This window comes from Phoca vitulina, unplaced genomic scaffold (assembly GCF_004348235.1).
Source record: "Phoca vitulina isolate PV1807 unplaced genomic scaffold, GSC_HSeal_1.0 scaffold83, whole genome shotgun sequence".
Lineage (NCBI taxonomy): Eukaryota > Metazoa > Chordata > Mammalia > Carnivora > Phocidae > Phoca > Phoca vitulina.
Window position 1 is genome coordinate 2,337,593 of NW_022589786.1, and position 16,656 is coordinate 2,354,248.

The 16,656-nt window shown below is 42.5% G+C and overlaps 1 protein-coding gene across 1 annotated transcript in view; it reads right to left on the minus strand.

Annotated features, from left to right (window-relative positions):
- The window catches only part of SH3TC2 (SH3 domain and tetratricopeptide repeats 2), a 50,348-nt gene that overhangs the window by 27,698 nt on the left and 5,994 nt on the right, over positions 1–16,656 (minus strand). Inside the window, exons 2-7 of the mRNA XM_032395336.1 lie at positions 12,992–13,090; positions 9,431–9,558; positions 6,179–6,284; positions 4,379–4,522; positions 3,112–3,313; positions 1,994–2,067 (exon numbers count right to left, since the gene is read on the minus strand). Of these exons, the coding sequence (XP_032251227.1) occupies positions 1,994–2,067; positions 3,112–3,313; positions 4,379–4,522; positions 6,179–6,284; positions 9,431–9,558; positions 12,992–13,090 (753 nt within the window). The remainder of the gene's footprint in view (positions 1–1,993; positions 2,068–3,111; positions 3,314–4,378; positions 4,523–6,178; positions 6,285–9,430; positions 9,559–12,991; positions 13,091–16,656) is intronic.

Consider the following 16,656-nt stretch of genomic DNA (forward strand, 5'->3'; position numbering starts at 1 on the left):
TGATTTGCCATTATCATGTAAATACTTCATCATGGTTAGCACAAATCCACAGACCCGGGTGAGAAACATTGTGGGATCTCTCCATTTCCTTCCAGATCCTTTGGCTATGGCCCTCAGTCTCCCCAACTGTAAAATGGGAATAGTAAGAATACTTGTCTCATAGATATTAGGAAAAGTCAAAGAGATTAAGTGCACCGTGCCTCGTACCTAATCAACCTTCAGAAAATGTTAGCCTCCCATTACTGGTAAACAGAAAACTGCTCAGGCCTCAGAGGGATTTGGAAGACTCCCCTTCTGACTATGGTCATTGCTCAACTTGATGAGTCGCCCAGCTAAGATCTAGTAATGACATATTTATGAGCTCTGTGCTGTCCAGTTTACAAAGTACATGTAAGCCTGTTTTCTCAGATCTTTCCAAGAGTCCTAAGGTTAGGTAGAGCAACCAACAGACTCCCCCTTTTATAGGTTAAAAGGTGGAAGTACAGAGAAGGTCTGTGATTTGTCCAAGGAGCTCGGTTAACCAACTGCTGGTTAACCCTTCTTTCCACTAATGCTGCTTTGCTAGAGATAGCGGCTTTTATGTGTCTTGGTTTCCATGTTTGCTTTAGCTTCTCTGCTACAGCTACTGGCTTTCTTTTTCCCCCTGACGTATTCGATCAAGTTTCTATTGATTGTGTCCTCAAGAGCAGAAATTCCCACCACTTTGTAGGCTAATAGGATCTTTAGTGTGTTAAATACTTGCAGTGTGAAAAAACTGTACTGAGTGATTTTCAGACATCATTTAATTGATTTTTCATGGCATCCGAAGTCAGTTTTACGGTAACATTTTACTCATGAGAAACTTGTAGCATAGTGAGAGCTCATGAATTGGCCGAGGGCACACTGGTTTTAAGGTGTGGAGCCAGTATTTGACCCGAGAACTTCACAGCCCTGTGTTCATAATTCCAAGGAATGCTTCTACTGCCTCAGATAGCCAAAAATCTTGTTTATGGTCAGTTAACTGATTAGCTTTAATGACTGCATTCCATAATTCCCTCCATTTCTTTTTTTTTTTAATTAATTTATTTATTTTAGAGAGCTAGAGAGTGAGTGAGCAGGGGGAGGGACAGAGGGAGAGAGAGAATCTCAGGCAGGCTCCCAGCTGAGCACAGAGCCCAACACAGGCCTCAATCTCAGGACCCTGAGATCATGACCAGAGCCAAAACTAAGAGCCGGACGCTCAACAGACTGAGCCACCCAGGGGCCCCTACCTCTATTTCTTTTTTAAAAAGTGTTATTTGGGCTCACAGCTTACAAAATTGCACTTGGGCTAGGCTGGTTGGTGGTGGGAGGGGCTCTAAGGATGAAGATGAAAGGAATATATGTTCTAGATACTAGAAAATATTAAAGTTCATTTCCAGTAGATACACGTGTATATGTACTTATAGACACATGTGTATATGTATGTATGTGCACGGGTCCACACAAACATACACATTCACACAGAGATTCCCTAAAATATATGCATGTTTACATAGTACATACTATTATATACATATTTCATTTATTTATTCAACAAATATTTACTGAGTATTTCCATCATGTGCCAGGCATTCTTACTCTTCCTAAATTCAAGAACAATTTCACAAAAGTTTAAGGGAAATTGAAAACGTTTTGACCTGAGATTGAAAACAGGCAACCTGCAGGCCCCATGTGGCCCACACTGGGCTTTTTAGTCACCTGATATATCATTAAATCCCCATGGTCCCCACCATTCGTTAACCTCTTCCACCCAGGCTCTCGTGCATCTGTGTGTTCTGTCTGCCACAGTGAGCATTTGTACCAACAGCCCTGGATTGAGACCTCTCCTCTCAAAGGAAGGAAACCCATGTTATAGACAGCAACTGGCTTCTCCACGTCCAGCCAGCAGCAGAGGCTAAGCAGGAATTCACACCAAGTGACTCCAAACTTGCAGATAAAATTAGGAGGCAGACTGTCTTCAACTCAGCCATACCGATCTGATAGGAGCCTGTCCAATCCCTCTTCCTGGAAAGGCCACAGCTCCCTGGATAATTCTTTAGGAACCATCTGCCAATGGAAACATGGGGTTTGCAAACACGATTTCAAAAAATGACAGCAGCGAGCAGAATAGTTCATTAAAATAACAACAATGGCAATGATCATAAGTATCATGGTTAGTACTCCTATTATAACAATGGCAAACATTTATTGAGAACTTACTTTGTATCAGGCGCTGTGAAAAGGAGAGGAGTTCAGCAGGCCTAGGATGTTTTCTGGCTCTGAATTAGTTTGCCGGTTAAATAACTAACAAAGGCTCTCTTTCCAATTCTCACTGTCAGATTCTCTGCCAGAGCCAACCACAGGGTCCACAGCCTGGGACCATGTGTATTGGCACTCTGGATGTTTGAGTTTACAAAACCTTCAGGCCCAGATTCTCAAACTTAAGTATGGAATACATCCCCTTATATTCAAGGGGAGCTTATATAAAATGCAAATTCCTGAATCTAATCCCAAAAGAGTCTGAGGATGGCCAGGCGAGCTGAACTTGCAATAAATCCCAGGTGATTCTGATACAAATGGTCCCCAGTCCCCATATTGAGAAACACTGCATTTGAAGACCAGGCACTAGGTTTCCTCTTAGGTACAATGTCCATCTGAAATTTTGAGTTGTCTCCGATTTCACCACATTGTGCAAATTTTGACTGTTAAAAAAATAAATAAATAGGGGCGCCTGGGTGGCTCAGTCATTAAGCATCTGCCTTCGGCTCAGGTCATGATCCCAGTGTCCTGGGATCGAGACCCACACTGGGCTCCCTGCTCTGCAGGAAGCCTGCTTCTCCCTCTCCCACTCCCCCTGCTTGTGTTCCCTCTCTCGCTGTGTCTCTCTCTGTCAAAAAAATGGATGAAATCTTTAAAAATAAATAAATAAATAAATAAATAAATAAATAAATAAATAAATAAATAACAAAAGACAAAACACACACACACACACACAGATTTTGTTCCCTCCCTAGCACAGTAGATGTCCATATTTGCAAGCCTATCTACTCTGTTCTGTTCAGACCTCAGTCTGCTCTGGGACCCACGCCCAAGATCCAGTTGGCTACTCACTGGTGGAAAGGGAGCGGCAGAGGTTCCAGAGCTGACAGGGGCACCAGTCCCCGCTGACCCGTCACCAAGGACACGCCCTCCCACTCGGATTCGCCTTCAACTATCTTCACGGAGATTAACTCCTTCTTGCAAAGCGTCAAATACTCCCCTTCCTTCTCAGCTGGCTGAGCCACGGAGCTCATGGCTCTGCAGAAGAAGTGGCCTGTGGATAATAAGAAAAGCCCCTCCAAGGAGTAGCAGTAGGTGGAAAGGGATTATCACACAGTGTAACGTTTCTAACCAGAAGCCCAACTACTTTTCTTCCTGGGAGTAAAGGACGCGGCCAAGGGAGAGGCACCACAGAAAGTCTTTGTGATCCCAGAAAAACTAGACCAGGGGAAAAAAACCCACAGGGCGGGAATTCACTTAAATTAGACACCATAAACTCAGAGTAGTTTGTGAGAATAAGGTTTAATTGGGACTTCACCTTGAAAAAAAAAATGAAACAAAACTTAACAAAAATGTATTTAACAGAACTTGAGTTACAACTGCAACCTTCTGCTTAATCTTAGGGCCAAAACAAAGAATAAATTTAGTTGATATGGGTGAATATAATTTCTCCAACTAGATTTTAGAGTAGCACAGTATGAAATTCTTTCCTTCAATTGTGATTTGTGCAACGTGACCATAAACAGAATCCTTTTGCAAAATATTCTATGCAAATCTGGCTCTTCCAATGTGCCGGTGATGTCATCGGTCATTAGCTGGTTGGTTGTAGCCCAGATCGGATCCTTCCTTGTAAATAGATTGGCCTATGCTCCAAGAAGTTCCCCAAAACCGTTTGCCTCCATCTCAGGAAATCTTGCAGGTTTTGCAAGATTTGCAATTTTATTTCACAATCAAATGATATCATATATTTTAAAAAGCAATTCTTACTCTTGAATGCACGTTAGAATTGCCTGGGCAACTTTTAAAAAATACCAAAGCCTGGCCCCTATCACTGGAGATTCAATTGGCCCCGATGGAGCCCTGGCATGGGCATCTTCTAAAAACTCCCCAAGGGGTTCTCACATCAGACAATCAGTGAGATTGACAAACATAGCTGTTCATGTGATATCAGTGTGGAACTGAGAGAGATGTTTGGAGTAATATTGTAACAGATGGGGTCATTTATGAATATTCTCACCTTTGAAATTTTTTTTTGCCTCCCTTTGTATCCTAATTATTTCAGGGGCTCTGATAATAAATATCCAGATAAAAACCCATCCCACCCCTCCTCCATGCTCACCTTCCTGTATCAGGAGTCCCAGGTATATTGTTTCCAGGTGTTTCTCATCCACTGACACTTGGATCTCTGTATCTTCCACCAATCTGCAGTTGAGCCAGTACTTATGGTCAAAGAGGAGATGTTCCAGACATGCAGACACATAGCCTAAGAGGTCAAGCCAACATGATTCCTTAACAACTGATTTCTGCCATTAGCTGAGCACAGAAAATGGTGAGAAAGCTCCTTTCTGAAGTTCTGTCCCAGACCTTCATCCCCAACCTGATCCCATTTAACTGGAATTAGAAGAGCATAGAGAAGTAGCTAGAAAATTTCTAGAGTGAACTGATTCTTCTCAGCATCTGTTGGGAAACACAAGTCATTTTTAAATGACATTTACTCCTTTCAGCACATTATGGGTCTCCGTAAATGCATAATGAGATGACCAAATCTAATTACATTTTTCTAATACGTCCATAGAGGAATTTCCAAGATTCTAATTTGGACTCTGGGGGGTCCTGGTCCCCCCCCTTAAAGTTTTCCTGACTTGAGGTTCAAATTCCTCTACCCTTGACGAAGCAGTGGCTGGGGCGGGGGGTGGTGTCCACGACCCACAAAGGAGTCGGGATTCACTTTACCATCCCTTCTCTGATTCTCTCCATCATTCATGCCCAGCATGTTCTCCCTTGTTAAAACCAGACTAGACACTAAGCAAATTGCAATTATGGATAGTATTTCAAACATGCCTAAAAATGTGAATTATTCGTGTTAACATTTTGCTTCTTTTGACTTCCTCTTTCTTAAGATGCAAAAACCTGTTTCTTTCCACTCTGACTCTGTTCTATCTACTTAGGCCTCATGTGCTTCTTGTACTTTAAGGTGTACACAAATCACCTGGGGATCTTATTAAAATACAGATACTGGTTCAGTAGATCTGGGATGGGGCCTGGGTTTCTACTTTTTTTTTTTTTTAAGATTTTATTTATTTATTTGACAGAGACAGCGAGAGCAGGAACACAAGCAGGGGGAGTGGGAGAGGGAGAAGCAGGCTTCCCGCTGAGCAGGGAGCCCGACGTGGGACTCGATCCCAGGACTCTGGGACCATGACCCGAGCCGAAGGCAGACGCTTAACGACTGAGCCACCCAGGCACCCTGGGTTTCTACTTTTCTAACAAGATCCACATGATGCCGATGCTGCTGGTCCATGGAGCACACTTTGAATTGAAGACGGGTCTCTAAATGATCGTGGAAGGAGATGCACAGTGTGATGAGCAGAAAATCAACATAACCATGAGAGAAGTTCTACCCTCTAACCAAGAGCTATCTTGACCCTCCACCCCTACACAAGGTCACTGCCTAGAAAACCCTGCAAAGCGAGTCCCCTTTAGCAGATAACTGCCCCATCTCTTCCTTTGACTCTTTTCTAAAAACATGGGCTAAAGTATCCACAACTGTACTATTTTGAGCAGCTACTTTGATCTGACTCAAGACTGGTTCCTTTTTTTTTTTAAACCATCATTCTGCATCTCTCCCAGTCCTTCAAATTTAGTGATCACCAAGAACAGTTTACCAATGGATTGATTATTGAAGAAAGTAGTCTCTCCCTGAAAACAAAGTAATGTTGCACATAGCATTTGAGAGTAATAGTTAATATTTGCTTTAGATTTAGTTCCAGGCAGTTTGATATTTCAAAAGTTAACCATCCGTGTCAGGGCTCTACGTCTTTTAATTATCAGAGCCAGACCAATTCCCTAATGTCAAGCCCTTACAAATTGGCTGAACCAAGATGTAGGTTCTCCTCCACCCACCTGCTCCATGTCATACCTAAGTTCAAGTAGGTGGAAAACTTCCAGATTTCCTCCACGGTCTTGAAGGTGATAAGGAACTGAGCCTTCTGGGACTGGATGCCCACCAACCTGGCTGAGAGGTCCTGGGTAAAGAGAACAGTGAGTCAGCCTGGGATGACCGCATCCTGTTAATAATCTCAGAGAAGTGCAAAATGCTTCATGTGATTTTCTTGATTGTAGCGCTGGGTTTTTTTACACCAAAAAAAAAAAAAAAAAAAAGAAAAAGAAAAAAAAAGGAAATAACCTAAATGTCCACCAATAGGAGACTGGTTAAAATGAATTCCGATTCATCCATGCAATAGAATATTATGATATTATGCAGCCATAAAAAGAATGAGGAAATTCTTTGTGCACTGATGCAGCCTTCAAACATACACCGCTAGATGGAACAATAGCAGCAACAGAAAGGAACCAGCATGCAGAACTGTGTGCAAAGAACTCTACCTTTTGTGTTTAAAAAAAAAAAAAGGTGTATGGGAGAAGGTGAAGGATAAATAAGAGAAGGCACGTTGGAAGTAAGTTTGATTGTGAATCTATGTCCAATGATTACTTTTATAAAGATGACAAACAGAAAAAGCAAATTACACAAAAACAAAAATCATCCATAGTCCCTCCTCCTGGAGCTCATCAGTGTTAACACTTTAGTGTATTAACTTTGAATCCTTTTTCCTATGCAGGAGTTTCAGTGTAACCGTTTTTATATAAATAGAATCACATTACATAAATTGTTCTATAATCTTTTGAAACTAAACAATATTTTGGGAACCATCTCCACATCATTAAACAATTTACGTTATTTTCAATGGTTATATATGTCATCATTACCTTAACATAATCCTTAGTTAGTATTTCCTATGGTTAGACGATTGAGTTATTTTCATTTACCATCCTAAACACTACTGTGATAAACGTCCTCAATCTTTGTACACATCTTTCATTGTTTTGACACAAGTCATTCTGAGAAGTGCAGTTGGGAATGCAGATATCCACATTTTCAATCCTAAAATGCAGGAGCCATACTGCCCTCCGGAAAGGCTGGGTGGTGCCAATTTGCATGCTCCCCCGCTCCCTTTTTTTTTAATACCTGAGAAAATAGGCCTGACCTACTGTACAGACTTGGTTTTCCCCTAAAATCTTTCTCTGTTGCTTGTCCAAGCTTCTAGAGTTGACTACAATGAGTGATGGTCAGAACATCCTTCGTCCCCCAGGCCAGGTCCTGCGATCAAAGATCAACCCCTGGAATGCTGCTCTGGGGGAACCCTGTGGAAAGAAGAAGAGGATAGAAAGAGAGGAAGGAAGAAAGGAAGAGCCCCTAGGTCAGCAAAGCCATAACTCTGGGGTTCTCTCATACCAGGCTCCAGGAGTCCCCAGAGCCTATTATCAGGGAAGGGGTTCTAGATAAAAACTGATTTCCAGGAGATTCATCAATTGACAGGCACTTCACCAATCTCTGAACAATACTTCATTTAACTCACAATAACCCTATGCAGAGAGTACAATTACACTATTTAATCCATTCTAAGATGCACTTTTACCACATTTAATTATTTCTGAAATAAAAGATAAGGAAGCATGGCATGCTACTTAATTGGCAGCATTTATTTCCCTTTCTTTGAGGTATATAAAATATTGCTGCATTTTATAATCAAACGGCATCTCAGCTTTAATAGAAAATGGCATTATCCATGTGTTATAGTCAAGGAGGACCAGGCACGGACAGGTTAAGCAATTTGCCCCAGGTGACCTGAGCGTAGGCGATGGCCCCCCTGACTGGAGCCTAGATCCAGCTGACTCCAGGTCTCTGCTCCCGCACACAAGCTGGCCCGGCTCCACCCTCAGCCCAGCAGACCACCTGGCTCAATCAAACCCAGCTCGTGCCCACGCCAAAAGTGCCTCAAATTTTAAAAAACGATGGTGCTAGTTAGCAGCTCATGCCTCCAAGTTTCTGAATTCTGGAAACTAAAAATAAAAGAACCCTACTATTTATAATTTATCTGCTATTTAGGAAGCACATACCACCACCCAAGCAAAGTGCCAAGCTCTCTACAGATACCGACTCGCCGGCTCCTCCCGACAAACCAGGCTTTTTTTTTTTTTTTTTTTTTTTTACATGACAGATTAATAGAACATATTTCCCTTTTTAATTTGTATCAAATTAATTCAGAGACTGTAAAAATAACTAGAACATAATAGTTTATTACATGAAGTAATATCCTTTTTCTCCCCTCTAGTTGCAACAACTTTTAACCATTTCTGACTTTGGTTCTCTTCAGAAGTCCCTCCCAGGGGACACCTGGGTGGCTCAGTCGGTTATGCATCTGCCTTCAGCTGGGGTTGTGATCCCAGGGTCCTGGGATAGAGCCCTGCGTCAGGCTCCCCGCTCAGCAGGGAGCCTGTTTCTCCCTCTCCCTCTACCTGCCGCTCCTCCTGCTTGTGCTTTCTCTGTCAGATAAATGGATAAGTTCTTAAAAAAAAAAAAAAAAGAATCTCTCCTAAACTGTAAATAATTTGGTCTTACCCTTCTTCCTTGGTTTAACAACTGAAGACACTAGCTACCCACTATGAAAGCAGGAACTGGTTTATTTACTTGATAGCCTTTTTCTCCTCTCATTCTAAAATTTATAGTTATTAATTTTTGATTGGCAATTTGGGTACATAAAAAAAAGTATACTAGTGGTTACCAGTGGTGAAGGAAGGGGATGGGAGGGGCTTATTGTATAATAGATACAGAGTTTCAGTTTGGGATGATGAAAAGTTCTGGAATGGATAGTGGTGATGGGTGAATAACAATGTGAGTGCATTGATGCCACTGAATTGTACACTGAAAATAACTAACGTTGAAAATTTATGTTACGTCTATTTTATCACAATGAAAAAAACAACAAAATTCCAATTTACCACATTTTTTTTTAAGCTCTACTTCATGAGGTAAATAATCATAACAATTCTCATCCTACACAGGTGAGTCACTTGTAGAAGGTCAAACAGCTATGAGTGGCAGATTTGACACTGTTTTTTCTCTGACTCTGCAACTCCAGAGTTTGCCCCCTTCTGAGTTGTGCCTGTTCTTGCTGAGCAGCAAATGTGTACATTTTCATTCATTCTTTACTTCCTTCAGCTGTTTTCGTGAGGGCCTACTTTGTTCCTGGAGCTGTCCTAGGTGCTGGCGAGCCATGCGGCGGCCGGACGCAAGGCAGGCTCAGAATTGCACCCGGCCACCCCAGCTCACCTGAAACAGGGCACGCACCTCCTGGTCCTCATTCTCCAGGGCCCAGAGCCGCCTCCTGGCCGCTTCCTGCAGGAGGCCATTTACACACCTCCGGGAGCGGCTCTTCACACTGAAGGACAGCGTCAGATCTTAAAGAGAACACAGAGAGAAATGCAATCAGGTCAGGCTGGAAATGCAACAAAAGAGAAAAAAGAATTAGGTGAACCCCAATGTTTCCCACACCTAAATCTTAAATTGGTGTCTTCATTAATTACAGATTATAAGTAATCTTAAAGATCTCCTAGGTACCTCCTTTAAAATGTCCCCCAAAAGAAAAAAAAAGAAAGAAAGAAAAGGCTGAAACCTGGGTGTGTTCCGGAATCCCAGGAGTTGCTGTTGTTATTTCTGCTTTGAACAAGGTATGTTCCTAGGCTTCCTGGCACTGAGGTGACAGTGCCAACAAGAAGAACTAGACATATATATCTTCCTGTGGATGATTTGTGAAAGTTTTGAACAAATACTAATTTATCCATATATATGGAAATTACTTATATGTCAAATTTATGATATGTAATAGTCTATACTTTATGCATTATGTATACACCATACATTTTCTCTAAACTGTTTCTAATAATGAGTTTATTAACGTTTGCCAGGGTAGTTGCTTAATGTATTAAAGTTTATCTTTAATTTCTTCAAAATGCACGTTTATTTAACCAATACTATGAGCAAAAGCTGTTTCAGGTGCTGGGATACAGCAGGAAACAAAATAGAGGTGGTCCCTGTTCTCATGGAGCTTGTATTCTCTGCAAGTAATCAATTCTATGAACATAATAATTTCGGATGGAGAAAAATGCTAAGAAAGCAATGTAATTGGGTTAACAGACAGCGTGATGGAGCAGTGCAAGGGTCAGGGGTATGCCTTTGGACAGTATTGTTGGAAAAGGTCACCCTGAGGAGGTTCATCTTACAATTGCACTTTGCCACGTCTTCTTTAGACAATAAGTAGCTATCACGTTAATAATTATCAAATACAATGAACCAAACAGGCATTGGACTGGATAATCATGGAGGTCTCTCTTCTAGCCCTAACTTGCCAGGGACTTTGCCAATCCCTGAGCCCATTAAAGACAGCCCCTCTCCTGCTGGGCCGTGGTAACACAAGGCAGCCTGGGCTCCCACATTTAAAAGGCCCCTTTTTAACCTAGAAGTCCTGAAAATGCTGTGGCTTCTGGCCAGCTGCAATAGGACATACCCCACCGACCTGACATGGGTGTGAACTGCGGGCAGATGTTTGTTCCACTCTCTTCCTCCCTGGCCTGTGTTCTAACCTCGGCCAAGCCCTCCATCTTCAGCTGTCCGACCCAGCCCTCTGTCTGGTAGCCTCAGCGACCAGCACACTGACGTCTAGGAGGAGGTGAAGCCCAGGGAGGCGGAGTCACACAGACCTGGGCTCAAGGCTTGGCTCTGCCCTCGCTCACTGTGCCATGCTGAGCAGTTAATGACCTCTCTACACTTGACTTTCCTCATTAGCAAAATGAGAATAGTACCTAATTCACGGGGCTTTTAAGAGGCTTACAAATGAGATTATGCATTTAAAGCTTCTTGTTCGGTGCCTCCCACACAATAAATATTCAATTAACACATGAAGCATTAGCTGTTAACTCTACTGCTCCCCCTGCCCTCATCTTGTCACACCTGTAATCAGCCTTGACTCTGACTGGTTCTATGACTCCTTTTCACCAAACCCATCTCTCCTGTCCTTCCAAAGCCTGATCCAAACTCCCTTCTAGAATCTCTCACAATAGCTCCCAGTGAATGACAGCCCCTTCAGGGTGGCTCTCCTTGTCCGGCATATGAATCCATGGATCTGTCACTCAAAAGACCTGGATTTAAATAAGCAAACTGCCTTTGAGAACTCAACAGTTAAGAGCTGCCACTCAGAGCCTCCTGTCTGGGCCCACTGTGGGATCCTACAGTGCCCTCAGCAGACCACACGAGGGAATAAATCAAGTTCACTCCAGTGTTAGTATGAAATACACTCTGACATTTTTTCTAAGTCCTTCTGAAAACCAGTCGTTTCATCATGCTGATGTATCTGATTGATTTTGTTGGTGACTCTTCCGCATAAAGGAGAGATTGGAGGCTGGGGTGGAATGTTCCCTTCTCACTCAGTGACTTTCCTGAAAACAGTTCATCATGGTGGAAAACGCTAAAAGACAGACAAGTTCAGCCCCTCCTTTGTTCATTGGTCTTCATGCACTGATAAGGCAAAATGCTGACTGCACTGCATTCAAGAAACAACAGGTGGCGAGTCACCTTTTGTTTAGGACAGCCCAAGCTAACAGACAAAGAAGCAGACTGATATAAGAACAATAAAGGGCAAGGTTTTTCTCATGGCCAGCCCAGCAGTTTGACCGAATCTGAAAATGGGAAAAGAAAGAACCTGGTATGACATGTAAACACCATCCATTTACCTGGTCTATGTCCTTTGAACCATTCTTAATGTAAATCTTTTTCACAAATCTATCGTTTGTCTGCCCGAGAGAAGTACATGTTTGGAGGGGCAATGAAGCATCGTGGCTATGAACAAGGACGGGGTTTTGAACCCCTGACTCATCACAGACTAGCCATGTGGCAGTGGGGAGGCTGCCTTCCTCTCTGAGACTCTGCCACCTTTGAAATGGGGAGTTTGGTGGCACCTCCTAGAGGCGCACACGTGAGAATGAGAGGTGAGCATTTAGCACCTGCTTGGCACACGATTTCCCCCAAAATGGTCCCTGTTACTATAGGACAGATGCTGGGTCTTCTTCGGGTTAATCCCCAGAGCTTCTGGCACAAAGTTCAGCCCAGGTATACCACCCTCTGCTGCCAGCGTCTCGCCAGCTCCATTAAGGTCTCTTACCGGGAACCTTGTGAAAGTTGTGTCTTGAGAATAGGATTTCTTTCATGTTAATTTCAAAATCTTGTTCTGCTTCTGAAAGATTCATACAGGTGCTCTTCTGCTCGGCCCATCTCACCCCACATATTCAACCCTTTATTCACTTATGCATTTACTTAACAAGTGATTATTGAGAACCTGCTATGTATAAGGTACTGTATATAGAATACGAACGTGACCTCCACATATTTATTCAACAATTTGTGTATTTATTTACCAAACATTTTCTGAAAAACCAGCCATGTACAAATAACTCTTTAGGATACCATGTAGAATAAATACATATGTCTTCCAAAAAATTACCTCTGCCCTCCAGCACCTTAAAATTTAATTGATGATATACTTTCTTCAGTAGAGCAAATATATATGGAGCTCCTAATATGTGCCAGATTGTGAAGGGCTTTGAGTGTCCACCTGAGAAGCTTTAACTTAATCTTGCAGGCAATGGAGAGCATTGGAAGATTTGTAAGCAAGTGAATACCACAGTCAAGGTCATGCCTACAAAGATGCATTTGGTGGTGGTGCCTAGAAAGGATAAAAGGAAGGGAGCCTGCAGATGGGAGAGATAGGGAGGATACTGTGGTATTCTACATGAAAAATACTTAAAAAAAAAATAGGGCTTCTCTTTGGGGTTTAGATACCTGGAGTCATGTTCTGTGGCAGGAAACATCTTTCCTTGTCTTCAGATGAGACTATAAACTCACTTGATATGGCTGGATCCTTGGAAGGAGTTTCTTTACCTGGAGGAGATCAAATGAAAGATCATTTGTATGAGTGTAAGCAAGATATAAGCATGGACTGCAAGTCGCTGTCAATTGACAATTTTTTTTCCAGGGCAGGTGGCACGGAAGAATTCTCCCTGCTATCACCAATTGCCTAATAATTATTTTGTACTCAACTGTTATCAAAGACCTGTCATACCTGCTATCTCAATTCTGCAGTAGGCTGAGTATCCCTGTTTTATTTAAAATAAATAAATAAGACAGAGTCCCACCCACAGGGCAGACTGAGTCCCACGGCTGAGGACACTGAAAATGCTCAATATACATTGAACCTAAAATGTCATTATAGATCTGACTGCAGCAAGGTTTAAGGTCAATGGGTAGATAACAGAAGTGTTGGAGTAGAGCAAGGGAGGGTGGCATCATTAGGGAGATGGCTGGTCATGCTTGCAATGGACTTGAAATATACTGATGGTCACCAGACTGTTTGCCCCTAAGAGTCCTCTATGGGACTTCTCCTCAGATCTCCAAAACGTTCCTGTCTTTGCCACTGTCAAACTGGAGCGAAAAGGAGAAGAAAGAAGATCATGGCACGGGCTAGGCTTAGGGAGGAGGCTATTTTGATGGCAGAGAGTTGAAAAGAGAGAAGAAGCTGTAAAGCACGAGGCAGTAGATATAAAAGAATAGAAGGAAATTTCACAAGCATCACTATGAAATGTGGGCCTCCCTCGTGGTATCCCCAAAATACAACAAGAGAACTCAAGTCTGTAACACATTACTTTTGGTTACTCTGTTCCTTTGACCATGGAACTGTTCAAGAACTATACCACGGGGTCAGAATACTATAAGCACTGCATGGGCCTGGAAAGAGGGGTTAAGAACCTTGGCTCAATCACTGTTTGCAAGTCCCTCACTTAATTCTCCCAGGTTCTTTGATTGTAAAATTAGGCTAGATCAGAGTTAAACAGACCAACCCATTTTGCATTGTGGACCTGTTCTTCTACTGAGGCAGCCCAAGAGGGATAAGGGACCAGCCATCACACTCCATCCACTCACTGTTGATGAATGCTGACCCCAAATCCTCACATGGCTGCCAGATGTCTGTGCCTCCCCTCCCTGCTCCATGCCTACGCAGTGAGATTGTGAGACCCAAATGGAGGACCTTCCATTTCTTCATAGCAGGAGTGGTTAACACTTTTTGGGGTGATGCATAGGGAGAATGAAGTGGATTTGGGTTTGAATAGGCAGAAGGAGGGGCCCGTCAGCTCACAGCTCGTCATCCAGTCTTGTTAGAGGTTCAGTGTTGAAAGCAGCTTAGCTGAAGCTGGCAGTAATGAGCTATTGATGAACTGGATCATTTTGTACTTCTGCCCCCAGGAACCAAAGGCAACTGTAGCAAAAGGGCACTGGCTTGGGAATCATGAGATAAGAGGTTGAGCACACATAAGATTCTCCCAACTTTAGTTAATGACCTTGGGCAAGGCATTCCATCCTTCTGTTTTCTGAAGTTTCACTTTTCCCACTCACAAATGACAGACAGATCTAAGTTAGTGGTTCTCAACTCTGACTGCCTATTTGAATCAATCAGATTGCTTTTTAAAAATAGCAGCGCCTAGGCCCCATCTCCAGAAATGCTGATTTACGTGGTTCATAGTGAAGCCCAGCCATAGAAATTCTTTTAAGTTCCCCAAACGATTCTAATTTGAGCCGGTGTTGGGAACCATACATCTAGACTGGTGCTTCTCAAACTTTCATGTGTGTATGAATGGCCTGAGGATATTGATAAAATTTAGATTCTGCCTTGGTAGGTTGAAAGCCTAAGGTTCTGCATGTCTAATGTGCTCCGGGGTTGGGGGGGGGTGCTCCTGCTGGTCCCATGATCTCACCTGGAGTGGCTGCCTCCTTCCCTACTCTACGACAGTTTGAAAACTGATAGGCTAGAGGCCAGAGGCCATCACAAACCCACAAACATCATTTTTCTTTTTCTTTTTTTTTTTGTTCTTTTTTGTTATTCTTTTTTTCTTTTCCCCAGCAGTGAATTTTTAAAGTTCGAATTTGAGTTGCTTGACATCACTCAGAAAGTGGGATATTTTACATAACCCAGATGCTTGGCTTTGCTTTGAAAACGGGAAGATCTGTAGTTCGGGGCCCTCATTCTCATGTGGCCACAGTGGGCTGGGGCCAAGCGTTTGCTGCCCCTCTGCGGCATTCCTTCTCTGTCCACCATAGTCTGCACACCGTCAAATTTACTCATTCACATCCGGCCCCCGCAAACTTCGAGAGTGCGTCCCTATCGCAACACTGCATGGAAACAACAGCCTAAGGATGGTGAATGCCCACCAGGTAAGCCCACCTTGAAGGAGGACGTTCATGGCCACCCTGCTTTGAGGGAGAGGGCAGGGCACAAAGCTCTGAAAAGATGTGTGACATTCAGAGCAGAAGATTACAATGTTTCATGGGACATAATTTGTAGACTGCATCAGAGTTACCTAGGTGCTGGTTTTTAAAAAGTTGTCTGTCCTAGCCAACTTGTAGAAAAATAGAGAAGAGGGGCACCTGGGTGGCTCAGTCGGTGAAGCGTCTCTCTTCGGCTCAGGTCATGATCCCAGGGTCCTGGGATCGAGCCCCGCATCGGGCTCCCTGCTCAGCGGGAAGCCTGCTTCTCCCTCTCCCACTCCCCCTGCTTGTGTTCTCTCTCTCTCACACACACAAATAAATAAATGAAATCTCTAAAGTAAAAAAAAAGGAAAGAAAAATAGAGAAGAATATCTGCATGACTTGAGGTAGCCAGTTATTTCCTAAACTGGATGGGAAAGTGCTACCCACACAAAAAAATAATAGATAAAAGTAGGAACTTTTGTTAATCAAAAGATGCAATTAAGAGAGTGAAAGGTAAGCGTTGGAGTAGAAGAAAATATAAAGAATGTATAGAATGTAAAGAATTCAAATCCAGAATATATAAAGAATGCTACGTATCTTTCAGAAACAAGTAGGCAACCCACTAGAAAAAATGGATAAAAGCCGTGAATAAGCACTTATCAAAGGCAATATCCAAATGGCCAATAAATTTATGAAAATTTTCTCAAACTCATCAGGTACATGAAAATTGAAACCACAGTGGAACACCTTCACACAGACTGGCTAAAATAAAAAAGACAGATAAAGCCAAGTGTTCATAAGGATACAAAGCAACTGGAACTCCCATCCCATATACTGAAAGTGTGAGAATAAGCCTTGAAAACTTTTACTTTGGAAAAACTGTTTGACATATCAGTTCAAGCTGAATATATGCCTGCAGTAAGATTCAGCAATTCCATTCTTAGGCATATACTCAAAAGAATACATATACGTGTTCACCAAAATACAACACCCAAAACCTGGCACCAACCCAAATGTCCATCTACACAAGAATGGACAAGTAAGTGGTAGTATATACAATTAAGTACAATAAAGCAATAAGAATAAATGAATGACGACCCCAGGAAGTAGTATAGATGGATATATTCACCTTGTGAAAATTCACTAAGCTGTACACATGTAATTTTGTGTGTCGTTCTGTATAAATGGTAAATTTTGATAGAAGA